Raw genomic sequence first — 17,118 nt, 5'->3', positions numbered from 1 at the left:
AAATTTAATTAAATTTCTGAATAATATAACAAAGTCGTCAATATTTTTCAATATTACAAATTAGAAATTAAACACCGTAAAATTTAACATAGAAGCTTGGTTCGGCAATTAAATGAGTTCACTATTAAATAGTTGGCTTTATACCATGTATCTCATTGTTATTGATAAAACACAAACATAATGATCACTGCGTAACAATTGGTCCGGCAGAAACAAGATGATCACTAAGCAAGCACTACCACTACCAATATGTTAAATGGAATCAGATTTAATAAATGGAATCATGAAATATATATTTATATATATAACAAATTAAATATTACGGTGCAGTTTGAACCGTATTTCAGAAATTTAAAACCACAATCCACACCGCACCGCGTGGTTTATTAAAAATTCAAACCGCAACCGCACCACGAAAATTAAAAACTGCGTTTTGCGGTGCGGATTGGTGCGGTGCGGGCGGTTTTTGCGGTTTGTACGGTTTTCTGCTCACCCACATTGCTGCTGCCGTCGGCTGCGAAAAAAAAACTATTAATATAGGTATTTTAAAATGATTTTATATTTCATAATTAAATATTAACAAGATTATAAACTTTGTAAGTTTTCTTTACTATTTAATGTTTTATTATATCTTACAAAATAAATTTTGCAATATTTTTATAAATTCTATTATTAATTTTTTGTTTGATATCATGTAAAAATATTTTTATAACAAAGTACATTGTACAAGGAAGTTTAATTTGGCCTACATCTAATATATACTCTTTAAATCAAGTGAGAAATGAGTCCGTTTAAATCAAATTTTATATTTTTCCCCATTAATTTTTTTAAAATATAAGAATATGTAGCGTGTCTCTTGAAATGTCCTAAACAATAATTCCTGGATCCTCCCTTCTTTCTAATCTTAGCTAAAACTAAGGCTAATTCTTTAATTTTATGTATAACTTAGCTTATAGTTATTTTAATTTATATTATAATATTATCAAAATCGACCTGGACTTTTAATTTCATATACGTGCAAGAAATTTACTTTAATATTATAATACTAATCTAGATACGCACAAGTTAGTAAATTAATTTATTATACAAACCCAAATTAGATTAATATATCATAGTATATCTTATACTCAAAATTGGATAAAAAAATAGTTTAAAAATGACGAAAAAAAACTCAAAAAAGTATGATAAGTAATGAGAAGGGATGCAAGGGTACCTAAAATTTTCTCACAAAATAAATTATAATAAATTATTCTTTTAAGACATAAAAATCTCAAAAAATTAAGGAGGTAGTTTTATACTTGACAAAAAAACTCTTATGAATTTTTTTTAAAACTTTTGTACGTTCAAAAGTTATTTGAATCATTAATGTCAAAATACCTCTAAATATGTGTTTAAGAACTAAAAATTATTTTTATGAAATTTTATATATTTGTCTTGAATGCTAAGACAATCAAATGAAAAGGTATAAATTCTAGTATGTTAGATCATGCAATCAGATTTTTAAAATTTAATCTACTATTTTAGTTTTATATTGTAGTTAATTTTTTTTATTTAAATAAAATGCTTACTATGTAAATTTTATAAAATCTAGATATATCATCTTAAATATTAGAATTCATAACTTTTTATTTTATTGTGGTAGCATTAAAAAAAAGTCTAAAACTACTTAAAAATATAATTTAATTGATGAGTGAGGTATGTGCTTAATAATTATTATGACTTTAGTGATTTTAATGATATCTGGTTAAGATTAGTGACTAAAGTAATATATGACCATTACTTGAGTGACTATTTTGATATTTAATTTTTTTTAAATAAAAACCTCATTTTGGTAAAACCACAACTCTGACATTAATTAGTTACACCTCTCTACCCCAATGAGAGTCACCCTCTGTTTTGAGATCTAGGTTTTAATCACCCCCTTCTCTTCTCCATTTAGCATATCTACAATTGTCTTTCATCGTTTAATCATTTTCACTCTTCCATCTTCTCTTTTATTTTATTGTTTTTTTAAAATTTCGAATAAACATCTTTTATGGGTGTGATCTAATCCTTTTTGGATGAGATCTTTCTTGTACCTTATTATTAAGGTTGTCCCAAATCTTTTTGAGTGTCAGTTATGTTCTGTTTAAAAAATTTGTGCCTGTTATGGTTTTTTAGCAGACTGGATTTCTTGCATAAAAAATGAGACGGTGGTAAATATCACAAGTGCTTACTTTTCACAACAAAAGATTATTTATAGTTTGGGCATTTGATCCTCCGATTTTAGTTGATGTAACTAAAAATTCTGAATATTGGGCTGACATTAATGTGAAGGTCAATTGTGATGTTGCTATCTTTAGGGTTGATGTTGGCTGAATTGCTGAGAAAGTTATTATAATCCTTTTTATTTCAAAGAATGTTATTATATTTGTTAAGCAATCTAAAAATAAGATGACTACTTGTTTAGTTCGTTTATTTGTTTACCAATCAGGTTATATTATGAGTTCGGAGGTCTGTTCCAACTGTCTTCCAATATTTTAATGAATGCATTCTATACTTTTTGTCAAAAAAAAACCTCATTTTGGTCGTACATGTCACAACACCATCCTCGTAGTCTCATTCATAAAAACTTATATAGCAATACTTTCCAATGGCTTCAATATCAACTTTTTCTCAAATTCTGCCTCTGTTTTCTTTCCAAAGGACCAAAACTTGGAACATACAAAATTTACATGGCCGAAAGAAGATTTAATCCAAGCCCAAGAAGAGCCCAATGCCCAGGTTATCGATCTCGTAGGCTTCTTATCCAACGATAAGGCCGCAGCTGCAGCCACTGCTAAGGTTCTACATGCTGCATGCATGGACCGTGGCTTTTTCCAAGTGACTAATCATGGAGTTGATGAGGCTATTATTCAAGTTACTCATGATGAAATTGATACATTGTTTGATATTCCTATGGACGAGAAGCTAAGGCTGAGCAGGCGAGGTGGCAGTATTTGGGGATACTATGGTGCTCATGCAGATCGATTTGTGAAAAATTTGTCCTCAAGGAGACTTACTCGTTTAGATTTGATCATGCCAGTAGGGAGAAGACTGTTGTTAACTACTTTAATATTGTCTGTTGATGGAGGAATTTGGGATACTATGGTGCACGCACTAATGCATGTAGACCAACCACCATATTTTAAGTCGATCTCCTCCCTTTTTCCAGTTGATATGCTTCATTTTATTTTTCATGTGAGAAATCTTACTTCTCTTACCACTCACTTTTATATATTTTTATATTCACATGACTTACAAAGCAATCAGAGGTGATAGTCTTGTCGTTTCTTTAATCTCACACCAAGCTTCATCACATGTCTCAGTAATCAATTTTTCCTTGCATGTCTATGTATACTACTAGTCCAATCCTTGCTTGTGGTACATCTTTTCATGTTTTTCTAACGAACTCTATTCCATTTGTTTGACTATCCCTATTTTAATAAAATTTTCTTCCTTACTTTTAACATACAAGTCAGCTACTCCCCCATTTTTTTTGTACAATCTGCAAGTGGTATATAAACTTGAAGGCACGTCCTCTGTATACTTCAGTGTTAGCATGATCATTCTAATTTGTACCCACGTGTTGCTTGGGCTTTCTAATTAAACCACACCCAATCAACTAACTATACATGCACCCGACGTACCATATGTACAAGTTCATCAGCTACTTTTGGTGGGTCCCAGAATCAGAACACCTCCTTCACCTCTACAAACAATTATTCATGCGGTAATTGTCAGTGCACCAACCTATATTTTATTCACCCATGTAGAATAAATTCATCAACATTTAATTTTAACCAAACCCAATCACTTATCACCTTCCTTCCATAATGATCAAACCTTTATAAACCCATCTTTCACATAAATCTTTTAGCGAGGACACGCCTTGATATTTTCTTAAACCACCACAGTTGCTTATTTGGTATTCTGCACATGCGTATCATAGAAGGGCTCATAAAGAGAACACAGGGCCGCACATTTATTAAACGGGGGCTCTCACCATTATTCCCGGAGTCACGCCTCTCTTCTAAGTTTTATTATTTAGTTTCAAGGCGCGCCCTTCTTTCCCACAATACACTGATTGTAACCTACTCTTGCATGGCTACCTACATTTCCTAGTATCTCATATACTAAACTCATTCAAAGGCTTGTCATTATGTTTATTAACTTGTTGGGTTACAATAAACATTCATCAACCATGCCCTTTGCATGCATTACTCAAATTATAATCTTATGTACGATCCTCGCAGATATCACCGATCTAATTATTCGAGGCCACATATACCTCTTGTTTTTGTATCTATTAATTTTGATCATGTTATGCTACTTCTGTGGGACCCAAACAACACACCAAACTGTATTCAGTTTGAGAACCAGCAAGTATACTATTATTTTCAGAACCAAGTTCTCTGTATTCACCTATGTTCCAGATGAAGGCGCGCCCATACCTCTACACATATAAACCGCTCATTACATGCTAAATCACTTTTTCAGTTTTCTCTCGGCTTTCCCTTTGAAAATATTCAACCAGCTATAGGTAATTCTCAAGTCGATGCTCCAATTCTTTCTAAACTTCTTTGTTATACATTAGCAGGCAAGCTGGTACTAATTGCGTAGTTGCTGGTTAATTCTTTAAAATTACTCTGCGACCATTACTTCTCCCAAATTTAATATTTACAGGCTCTGTGAATTAAACATATACTTTTAAGGCGCGCCTTTTATATTTTCTTGAAAGCAAGATTGATCTAATTTTTATCACGTCATGGTTTGGTTTCGTTATTTCATCGCTTGTATGGCCATCCAATTACGTGTATGCTACTTCACTCGGTGTATCCTTATCTTTTTTTTTTATTATTATTATTCATAAAGGACGTACCTATATATTTCTTTCACCAATTCTAGCTACCAGTTTTGGTATCACAACTCACATGCTCACAAATATACCCATCACCTTGACTTTTCCTTCTTTATAAATCTTGCTTTGAAATTTATTTTACTTGCAATTTCTTCCATTCACATCTTCACCTCATGTTCAAGCAATACCACGCATGGCTTTTTTTCAAGCAAGCGGGACTCATGATACAACATAAATCCTCGAACAAACTTTTTCTACTTTTCAGTGCTTGATCATATATATTAAACAACCATGGTTTTGAATGTTACTTCTTATCATCAACTTCACTTTCTTGCAAGCTCATCAATATTGCCATTAGCAAATTAAAGATATACAAATACCACACCTTTGTTTGCATTTGACTATACTCATCAACAAGCCTATCAATTAGCATAGTACAAATATATCCTTCGCTGAACATTAATAGACTTCACGCGACATCCTTAAACATTCACGTGTCACCCACATAATTTTCTGGAAATTAGACACTTAATCGTCCCCATAAAGTGTAGCTCTCGCAGAAACATGGAGCCTCATACCCTTTTGTCAATTAGGGGGGCTCTTAACATTATTTCCAGGGTTGCACCTCTTCTTGGTCTTAGTCATCAACTACAAGATGCTTTAGGTGATTCCGGGGCTAACTTATACTTTATAGTACAGGGCGCGCCCTGCTACATCAAATAATAAAAATTCCATGCATTCGTCAATACTTTGCTTTGACCAGTTCATTTTAAATTGATCTGCTGCCACCTTTCTCTAGTTGATATGCCTTATTTTCTCTTAAGTTTTGTGTACGTAACTCAATAATTGGATAGACGCGCCTTTGCTAAGTTGCTTCACCTTTATTATTGTTATGAAAAAGGTTGACCTATCCAACATCATAAATCATTATATTTGGGACGCGCCTTTATTCTATATCTTACTTGTGCTTTGCCGCTATAGACCTCGTTGTGAGTAACATCTGTATATACTATTGTGTTTGCTGACCGTTGTCTTAACATGGTTATCTAAATTGGTTTGCTACTTGTCCTTGTGCAAACTTTTTCCTGTATTACAACCAGATTGTATTATTTTTCCATGGGCCACAAACTATGCTGTTTTATTTTCTCACACACTAAACATATATTGGTTTCTTTAAGGTGCGTCCTGTAATCATCCAAGATTTTGTTAACATATAACTATTAATCATGTCACTATCTTCATAGTTTTTACTCACGCCTTTCCATAGTCTATGCAAACCTTTGCTAATATTCATGCACATACATGATTCACCTTGCATGGCATCAAGCTGCATTATTTTTAGTTTTATCGCATTAATTTATGATGGATCCCACTTCAGCTCATTCAACTTTCATTTATTGTTGAGGTGTGCCCTCTAGAATCTAGTCTTGTAGTTCATAAAAAGTGCATTTTTTTACAAACTTGAACACCCTTAATTTCCAACATTCATCTAAGGGCATGCATACATGCACCCCCTACTTCTTACACATAATTTCATTTCCAGTCTGACATTAATTCTGGGCCTTCAATTTATATTGTTCAAAGGCGCGTGCATGACAAGTTTATAACGTAGTCCTTGCAACTATTCTACAATCGAATTATTATTTTTTATAATCAACGATGCAACTCAATACCTTAGAGACAACATTCTTTTGTATCTATTTTTAATTTATTTTTTTTACACAAAGGCGCGCCTTTTGTATATATATTTTTAACACAAGCTGATCATAAAACCTCTTTATTCCATGCACTAAACAAGTCTCCATATTCATTTAACTTTGATATGTTGTGGGCTCCACCACAACCAAATCTAATTTTGTCATTCATCAAGGTAGAATGCTATATTTTGATGCACGTATATTGTAAAGACAAAATCACAACTTCCTTCCTTCAATTTTTGCGGGCCCCGGTAGTAGAGTTTAACTTCATACAACCAAAAACTCTCTCTTCCATGTAGTGATTTAATAGTAACTTATTCATCATTGTAATCCTTCGATCACAACTTGCTCCATTGGGGTCCGTGTTTATATCAAACACATTTTCTTTTTCTTTCTTTTTATACTACTCCCTCCGTCCCTTAATACGTTTCCCATTTTGACTTTTTACACTGTTCACGGTAAGCGATTGACTAATAATTTACATCTAATCTATAAAAGCAAATATAGTCATGAGTGATCTTGTTGGATTCGTATTTATGAATACTTTAATATAGTGAAATTTTTATATTAATACTACTACAAAATTAAAGATATTAACAATCAAAAGTGTGCATTGGCAAACATGTCCAACACAAATGGGAAACATTTTTAGGGACAGAGGGAGTAATAATCAACACATGCCCCATTAATTTACCATTCATAAGCATGGCCCCATTAATTTACCTTGATGTTAAGCATCATTAATTTACCATTCATAAGCTACATCCTTTAACTTTTTTATTTGTGACGACCATGCTTTTGCTATATCTTTTCCTAAATTCCAATAGGTCCCATTACTTGTAAAGTCTCTCCATACTTCAAATATCAACCAACAAAGTACTAACCCTTTTTTCTTTTGTTCATCCGAGTATGAGTACTTGCACGAGGAGTGCCTCGCGGCTTCTTGCAGTTATCTTTCTCGTGGCTCGTTATCTTTCTTTATTGTCGTTAGCCTACTCCTTACAGATAATAACATGTTGATCCACATATATAATTTCATGCACTTGGTGGTCACTAGGAGTAGTAAGTAATTTACTTCTCTCAGATATTTGTTTTATTTTTTACTTAACCACCTTGCTAGTCTCTTTCCTTCTTCGATTTTCTCTTTGATAAACATGTAGCTTCTCTGTAATGAATTGGCCGGTCTCATGATTTGACTGTTATTCTTTGAGGGCGCGCCCATAAGGCTACTTTGCAGCCTGGAGGGTTGATTTTTTTTATCTTTAAAAAGAACTTGTATGAACACCACAATAATACATCATTTTTTTATACCTAGCAATCATATTGTATAATGAAACTATTTTGTCTCCACTTTGTGGGTGCATCATTGTTGTACTTTTATATATTTTTTAATGAAAGCCACATCACACACTCTTTGCCACATAACATAGGAAGATTTAGTGAAACTCTTCAATCGATAATATATAGTCTAGAAGATCACCGCTTCTTAAAATCTTGTTCTTCGTGATAGTCGCAAATCTGCAAATATTGAGGGGCTCTAAGAGGAACACGGGGATCTCACTTTTACACCAATTTAAAGTAAAAAGGGAATCACTCACTAATGTCCATGGTGCCGCACCTCTATACAATTTTTTTTTTATTTAGTTTTAAGCATCGAGTGTCTTCCAACTATTAATTTAATGGAGGGCTCGCTCGTTTCCGCGGTGCCACTCCCCGTGATTTCTTTGGGAATTAGGGGGCACATGCGTAAGATCACGGGGCCGAGCTTCTCCATTATTTCCATCCCTTTTCCATTCACAGCTCATAAGGTTCATGGTACCGTAACCATGCCCAGCAGTTCCTTCGGAATCGTAGTCATCTTCTTCGTAAAAACTTCCATCATGTAAGGCATCTTTCCTCCTAGATGCAGATCTTGATTAGCCCCTCCTTCTAGCGCCAATTTATTGACGGAGGAATTTAAGAGCAACAAAGTCTAAGGTTCGTAGCCGGAAACAAGATTTGTGATGGCGGTTCTTCTTCGGAAACGTGAACAGTAATCGGTGGATCCGATGAACAGTATTCATCGGAAAAGATGAACAGTGTTTGGTGGTGGTGATTATTGGTGGCTGAGATTGCTTAGGGTTAGTAGTGGCTCCTTTGCGCTCTCGCTTCTTCCCCCTTACAATTTGCCTATGTACCCCTATTTATAGGGAATCAAGCCAACGTAGTTCTTGGGGAACAAGAAACCTAATAGGCTAAGATTTCTTGTCCCGAGGCCCAGTAGGAAACCTACTGGAAACCGTCTTCTACTAGCTTTAGGAATGTCCGCCGATGAGGCCCAACCACAAAGGCCCAAGGCTCGTCTGCGGCTTCAAGACTTCACGGATAAGGCATCTCCCTGGCCAAGGATAACCCTCCGCTATCAGCTGTTTCTCTAGTCCGTGGACGCAGGTATGGTCGTGGTTCACCCCAAATGTTGGACGCATCTTTGTCCCCCGATAAGGAGCCCCTACCATATTACAGGATAAGTGATCCCAAGCTTATGGGTGCAAAGTACAGGACACTCCGAATCTTCCAATGAGGACACCCGTTGACTACAGAGACAAAGCTCCCAAAGCACACACCAGATTTCACCCCACATCCCCAATGAGGACACCCATTGACTACAAAAGGAGGTCTTCAATCATCAGGCATACCCCTGGAGGTCTCTGACCACGGACACCGCTTTTCCTGTAGATATGCTACATGAAGGAGTTCTTAGATAGAGTACCTGCATCAAATAGGTTAGTAATAATAATCTCTTTCTTCCTTGAATCATCCAAAGAGTCCGTCCAAGTCACATATCAAAGTTGCATTTTGTTCCAAGTAGAAGCTAAGGGCGCGCCCAAAAATTTCTGTATGTTGGCGTCGCCCTATGTCATCAGCCTTTGATCTCTTCTTTTATCATTCTTCATTATAGGGCGCGCCCTAACTTATTCGACGATTTAGGGCTCGCCTTAACCCCGTTCATGAAAATCCAGGGTATGAATTTGTCAAAGTAATCATGTTCGAGGAATCCGTCCAAGGAATCTGTCAATCACACATTTAGGGCTCGCCCTAACTTGTCCAAATGTAAGGGCTTTCCCTGACCTGTCCAAGGGTTTTGGCGCGTGCCAAGCCGTCCAAGGGTTTAGGAGCGTGCCAACACGTCCAAGGGTTTAGGCTCGTGCCAACCTGGCCACGAAAACTCATTTTCTTGGCCGTTCTTCCTTGGCCGTCCTTCCTTGGCCGTCCTTCCTTGGTTGTCCGTCCTTGGCTGTCCGCGAAAACTCATTTTCTTGGCGTTCGCCCAAATTGAATTATGTTGACCTAGATTTGACCCGGATATCTTTTGTACCAAATTTTGGCTATAACATTGTCCTAGGAGAAGAATTCAACAAGATAGGATAAGATTAATATATGGAGATATTAAATTAAGTATGTCATAATTTTGTTTTCTTATTTATTGTACTTGAAATTTTCTTTGTTATTTTCCTCTAACTAAAGAAAAAGCAATAGAGTGTAGAATTTTTCCAAAACTATTGGAGTTTTCCAAAAATTAATCTGAAATTTTCTAAACCTATTGGAGTTCTCCGAGAATCATTATCTGAAGTTTCCAAAAATTGAAAATTTTATTTTTGAAGTTTATCTACGTGAATCTAAATGACAGTACATTAACATTATTTGGTGTGCAGGCCGGTGTATCAAAAATACTGTGAACAGATAAATAAACTAGCTATAAAAATATTGAAACTCTTGGAAGTGAGTTTAGGTGTGGAAGCTGAGCAAAACTATAGGAAATTATTTGAAGAAGGAACTTCAATAATGAGGTGCAACTACTATCTGAAATGCGACCAGCCTGAGCTAGTCTTAGGGACGGGTCCTCATGCTGATCCAACCGCAATAACTATACTTCATCAAGATCAAGTTGGAGGACTCCAAGTATTTTCAGAAAACAAATGGAAATATGTCCTTCCTTGCCCTGATGCCCTTGTTGTCAACATTGGTGATACATTTATGGTACATAAAATGTCGATAAATATTTACGTTTTTTTAATTTTTTAGCATAAAATGATATTAGTGTGAGTTTTGTTGGGGTTTATATATGTGATGCAAGCATTAAGCAATGGGATGTATAAAAGTTGTGTGCACAGAGCAGTGGTGAATAGTGAGAGGATTAGAAGGTCAATGGTGTATTTTGTGTGCCCGAAAGAAGACTTGGTTTTGAGAGCTCCTGAGAAGATAGTTGAGGCTGATGGAGGGAAAAGAAAGTATCTTGATTTCAAGTGGGCTGATTTGTGTAATTTTATTCACAATCACCACAGGGTTCATGGTACTGCTACTCTGGACAACTTCTCTCGTTGCCTCCCGCCCTCTCCTGCTAATTAGGCTAATATCAACCTCACCACGCAGCATCTGGCATCCCCATGTCAATATATATCAACATCTGAAGTATTTCTCATGAACTGGTAGTTGTCAAAAATATTATAATTATCCAGACAGTCATCTGCCAATTCCATCTAGAGATATACAAAAATCCCATCGGGCCGGGTTTTATCCGGGTTTTAAAAACCCTGATTTTTTTAAAACGGATCGGGCCGGGCGTTTTTTAAAAATCGGGTCGGGCTGGGCCGGGCCGGGCTTCTTAAGAAATATAAGGCCCGTTTTAGGCCCGCGTGCCGGGCCGAATCGGGCTTTATCCGGGCTTTTTATTTATATATTAAAAAATATTTTAATATTTTATAACTCGAATTATGGGTGGTTTAAATACCGGAGAAAATAATATCTTGATATGTAAGATAGAGTAGTTTAGACACCGAAATAAATAATTATTTTTAATATAATATATAAATAATCATATATACCTTAATTGCTTCTAATATTATAATATATTATTTTAAAAATCATAAAAAGTATTGTATATTTTCAAATTTTATATAAAAAAAATTGATTTTTTAATCGGGCTTTTCAAAAAGCCCAGGCTTTTATCCGGGCCGAACCGGGCTTTTATCCGGGCTTTTTTTGAACCGGACTTTTATCCAGACTTTTTTAAATCCGGGATTTTCGAGCTTCAGGCCGAGCCGGATTTTCGAGAAAAAAGGAGGCCCATTTAAAGCCCGTGGGCCGGGCCAAACCGGGTCGGGTTTTTTTCTGGATCGGGCTTTTCGGGCTTTTTTCCGGATCGGATCGGATTTCGGGTTTCGAATTTTTTGAACATCTCTAATTCCATCACCATGAAAACATCCATAACACTACAAGAAAACAGTCAATAGACATCACCCCTTTAACATCGTTTGCGTTTGTGACCAATGTTAAATGAGTTTTTTACATCAGTTTTACTTGAACCGATGTTAAATTAGTTTTTAGACATCAGCTGTAATTAAAACCGATGTCTTATGCACTTTTTAAAAAAAATAAAAAACACGCGGAACATTTTTCCCCTTACTTAGTCAAATGTCCCTGTTTATTTTTTTCATTCCCCCCAATTTGATTCCCCCGCTCCTCATCCTTTCCTCACTCACCATTCCATTTTCAAACTCGCTCATAAACTAAATTCACTCACTCACTCAAGAACTCTAGATTAAAACCCCCAATTTAAACCCTAGATTTCAAAACTCTCAATTTAGAATCCAATTAGGTCAAGCCCTACGTTCATCAATCTCGAATTTTTGGTTGCAGACGAGGCTTCATCTATATCTAATCCTCTCAAATTAGCAAGTATTTTCATAGTTATCGTTTTAAAATTCAAATTTTGGTTTTTAATTAAACTTTTTTTCCCAGATTTGCTGATTCTTCAAGGTGGGTCATCTTCAAAGTAGGTGATTTTTCAGATTTAATATTATAGATGCATGCATGTCGGTTTTGGTTTTTAATTAGGTTTCGTATAGTTTTGTAATTTTAATGTCTGCTTGTTGATTATAGGGCTCTGTTTGTGCTTGGTCTTGTTGTTGCTTCAATTGTTGCTGATCTGTTCGAGTATTGTGATATTGTGACGAAGACAACCCAAGAGGTATGACACTGTTATATCCGAAATTTGGCATTGAGTTGATTCGGGTCAAATGCGGATTACATACGGTCAAACCCGATGCTGCGTTGTGGAAGGATATGACGCGTCCTGACACATAGGGCGCGCGTATATTTAATTTGGTGCTTTATATTCTGGTAACAGCGAGGCTTGGATATGGACGCGCCCACTTTTGGTTGACGCGTCAACATTAGGAAAATTACCTGGTAAACGTGATCTTGTGGCAATGAAAGAGGTAGGACGCGCTTGTCTCCACTAGGACGCGTCCTGTGGTTTTGCATGCTATAAGGAATGATTGATGAGGAAACAGGGTTGGATTTATGAAGGTGAGGACGCGCCCAAAAGGTTAGGACGCGTCCTGGTTTTGGTCTATATACTTTGGATGAGTTTAGGACAGAGCTTGTATGGGAGGAGCAATGGAAGTTATTTTTACTAACGTATTTGTTGCAGGTACTCTTTGAAGAATTCCCTCCTTGAGACGGTCAAGGAGGGGGATGTCCGTGAGAAGCTAGAAGGCCTTCAGGGGTATGCCTGATGATTGAAGGCCTCCTCCTGTATTCAACGGGTGTCCTCGTTGGGGATGCGGGGTTAACTTTGGTGTGTGCTTTGGGAACTCTGTTCTTGTATTCAACGGGTGTCCTCGTTGGAGAACTTTGGAGTCATCCTGCACTTTACACCCAAGAGCTTGGGATCACCTGTCCTGCTATCTGGTGGGTTATCCTCATTCGGGGGACAGGGACGCGTCTGGCACTTGGGGTGAACCGTGGCCATACCTGCGTTCGTAAATCAAGGGAGATAGCTGTAGCGGAGTGTTATCCTTGCGCAGGGAGATGCACTATCTATGAAGTCCTACGATTACGGACGAGCCTTGGGCCTTCGCGGTTGGGCCTCATAGTTGGACATTCCTAAAACTAGCGGAAGATGGATATCGGATGGGCTTCTACTAGGTTTAGGAGTAAGAAGTCTAAACTCATTAGACTTCTTGTTCTACGAGAACTACGTCAGGCTTGATCCCTATATAAAAGGGTACGTAGGCACATTGAGAGGGTAAGAAGTTGAGAGCTGATAAGAGAGCCACCACTTACTCTGATCAATCTCAGCCTAAAACAACCACAATCAACCACACACCGCTTAAGTTTCCGGCAAAGAACCACCGTCACAGATCTTAGTTCCGGCGAGAAACCTCAATCTTTGTTGTTACCAGATTCCTCCGTCAACAAATTGGCGCTAGAAGGAGGGGTGCTAATTAAGGTCGCAATCTTAGGAGGAAAAGATGTCTTACAATCGTGATGGAAGTTCTTATGATGGAAGTGACAGCAGGTCTGAAGGAGAAGGCGGGGGGCGCTATACTCGCCACGAACCTTACGTTCCCAGAAACATGGCGGATCCACCAAGGGCTCTGGATGTGGGGGGGACACCTCCAGTTCTCATCAGCAACGCTGATATATTGGAGCAATTGTATCGCATGGAGGATACTCTTAACAGTTTTAACTCAAGACTGAACACGGTGGAGCGTCGAAAGACAAGGAGAGGTCGTCGTTTCCCCCGTCACAGTCATGCCTTGGGAAAAGCCCCCGTAGTTGGAGATACCCAGGGGAGCGGGGAAAACCCGCGAATCACTCCACGGCGTTTGGAGTACTCTGATGATGTAGAGCCTATTTTGGAGCTTGCGGATGAGGACACGGATGGCAGAGAAAGGCCTCGCCTAGATAACCAGGTAGTGCCACACCCACATAGGTCTGGGCGTACGATGGACGAGCGTCGTCGTGCGGACAACACTCAAAACCAAGACAAGGAAGGAAGGGATCTTTCAGCCTTGAAAAGGAGGCTTGGCATAAGGTTGGAGGACGATGATTTGAGGATGTTGCTGGTAGAATGGCAAAAGGAAGGAAACGCCGGAGAAGCGAGGCCCCGCGACACGACGTGTGTGCCCCCCGCATTCCAAAGGGATGACGGGGCGCGGCACCGCGAGCACGAGCGTGCCCCTCCGCGAGGAAGACCCGGGAATTACTACCGGAGATATCAGAGGAATGGACGGCGAAGAATGGGATATCAATATGGAAGAGCCCCTTACAACGGTAGGAGAGGTGGAGCACACTCCACTGAAGAAGCCCCCGCCGTTATCCCCGTAGCTTCCCACAGCGTTACTAGTAATGGGTCTGGGGCGCGTCCTCATGACCAGGATGGAGGGAGAATTCAAGTAAGAATGCAGAACAATGATGAAATTCCGCGACGCGGTCAAGATGAACCTCGCGTACGGGAAAATATCCAGAACCACAATGGTAACATGCCACCGCCGCAGCCTCAGGGCGAGGGGCGGCGAGATCCTCCACCACACCCGGGGGGTGATCAAGGGGAATTTCAGCAAGTCGCAGAGCAACCCCAGCAGCCTAATGTTCAAACCATTCCTGGGCTGGGGACGTTTAATATGAACGACCTCAAAAGGTTGCTCAACCATCTTGAGGGAGGAAGAGTAACGGCGACCGCGCAAGCTCCTTCGCCTTTTGCTGCTGTCGTGAGGGAGGCGCAATTGCCCGCTGGATACAGGAACACAACCAACGACTTGTGTTTTCATGGGAATTCTGATCCTGTGGAATTCCTGGAGCGTTTTAACATTGAAATGGACGTGTATCAAGTACCTGATTTGGCTCGATGTCGTCTCCTGGCCGCTACTTTTAGAGAAGGCGCTCAGCAGTGGTTCCAAAAACTTGGTCCAGGTGTGATTTCATCATGGGAACAGATGAAAACTCTGTTTTTGACACAATTCCAAGCCGCGGTGAAGTATACACCACATGTTACTACGCTGGCTAATATGAAACAAAAGGAAGGAGAAAGTTTGACTTCGTATTTCAAGAGGTTTAATGCAGAATCTACTTTGGTGAGGGGTGCCACTGATGAAACATTGAAAATATTGCTTATAGCTGGGTTGCGTGTGGGGACGGATTTCTGGAAGCACCTACAAGGGAAGGACCCAGTGTCGCTAGCGGATGTGCTTACGCAGGCGCAGTCGTTTAAAGCAATCGAGCAGTCGCTAGCAGAAACAAAAAAGAATGACAATACCCATAACTCCAAGGGGCGATCCAAGAGAAGGGACAGATCCTTGAGCCCAGATTATCGGCGAAATGCCAGAAGCCCTAACAGGGTAAATGCTGTGAGCTCGCGGAGAGAATGGAGCCCACCATCGAACTACGAGAGAAGAGTCAGCAATTATACACCGCTGGCAGCGTCCATTGATCATATCTTCGAGGTAAATAAGGATAGAGGAATCTTCAAGAAGCCCAACCGTCTAACTTCATGGCAGAGCAGAGACAAGAAGAAGTATTGTGACTACCATGAGTCTACTGGCCATGACACCCATGAGTGTCGTCACTTGCGGGATGAGATTGAGGAATTGATCAAGGCAGAATACCTAGGAGAATGGATTGACAAGGTGAAACGACGCAGGGGACTTGTTGACAATGGTAAGGATGAAAAACAGCCCCCGCGGGTGGAGGACGTTGAAAAAACAGCAGAGGTCAAGTTTCAGAGGGCTGGCAGTATCAGGGCAATTTTTGGAGGACACCCTTTTGTTGGTGATAGTAATCAAGCACTGGAGAAAAACGGGAGAGAAGCGCGACATCCACCGCTCACCAACATCCACCGCTTGGAAGATAGACCCCCGAAGGTCTTTAAGGGGGAGTCCGCTGATATTACATTCAAGGAAAAAGAATCAAGGTGGGTGCATCATCCTCACAACGATGCGCTGGTGATTACCATGCTCATTGGGGCAATGAACGTACATCGAGTCTTCTTGGATAATGGGAGTTCTACAAACATCTTGTACTACAGCACCTACAAAAAACTGGGTTTCCCAGATAGTGACATGTATTTTGAAGATGCGCACGTCTATGGCTTTACTGGGGAAGCAATGAGAGTTATGGGTTCTGTCAGGCTTCCCGTCATGCTCGGAGAAGGAGCCTTGTCGGTTACCCAAATGATAGATTTCAAGGTGTTAGATCAGGATTCCGCGCACAATGTGCTGGTCGGCAGACCTTGGTTGCGAGCGTTCAGGGTGATAACCTCGATACACCACTTGATGATAAAGTTCCCAACGCCAAACGGGGTGGGCAGTCTGAGAGGGTCACAGTATGAGTCACGCGACTGCTATCATAAGGCTATCAAGGAATTTCGTAGAAGAATGTATGAAGGGAAAGGTCTCCCATTTAAAGATGTAGAAGATATTCATACAAAACCAAGTGGAGAGGTCCATGCCCACTATTTCATTGAAAGCCCCGGAAAGGAAGAAACCAATATCTCTGGGAACTCTTTTTTGACGCGGGGACGTATTTCGAGGATCCGTAGCGTGGAGGAAATAGTGGTGAACCATACCGAGGCGATCATACAGAAAGAAGTTAACGGGGAAAAGTTGGAAGGAAGAAGTGAGATTTTACAAGGTCTCGGGAATAACCTCAAGGTGGATGCTCCTCAAAAGAAGGACGCGCCCTTGAATGAAATTGAGGTTGATGCTTCTCCAAACGAGG

At 39.1% G+C, this 17,118-nt stretch overlaps 1 protein-coding gene across 1 annotated transcript; it reads left to right on the top strand.

The window, feature by feature from the left end:
- Positions 1-2,526: 2,526 nt before the first annotated feature.
- LOC141674744 (gibberellin 20 oxidase 3-like) lies at positions 2,527-10,962 on the top strand. Its single transcript, XM_074481446.1, has 3 exons — positions 2,527-3,143; positions 10,269-10,579; positions 10,691-10,962. The coding sequence occupies exons 1-3, from the start codon at positions 2,527-2,529 to the stop codon at positions 10,960-10,962; spliced, it is 1,200 nt and encodes a 399-aa protein (XP_074337547.1).
- Positions 10,963-17,118: the final 6,156 nt, after the last annotated feature.

Source organism: Apium graveolens, chromosome 7, assembly GCF_009905375.1.
Source record: "Apium graveolens cultivar Ventura chromosome 7, ASM990537v1, whole genome shotgun sequence".
Lineage (NCBI taxonomy): Eukaryota > Viridiplantae > Streptophyta > Magnoliopsida > Apiales > Apiaceae > Apium > Apium graveolens.
This window is presented reverse-complemented; position numbering and strand designations above follow the sequence as displayed.

What these genes read in the sequence shown, in the direction of transcription:
- LOC141674744 (XM_074481446.1), top strand. Translation starts at nt 2,527, where the DNA reads ATGCATTCTATACTTTTTGTCAAAAAAAAACCTCATTTTGGTCGTACA. An exon ending in ACTATGGTGCACGCACTAAT is followed by an intron (nt 3,144 to 10,268) that starts GCATGTAGACCA and finishes TTTGGTGTGCAG; the next exon opens with GCCGGTGTATCAAAAATACT. An exon ending in TGCCCTTGTTGTCAACATTG is followed by an intron (nt 10,580 to 10,690) that starts GTGATACATTTA and finishes ATGTGATGCAAG; the next exon opens with CATTAAGCAATGGGATGTAT.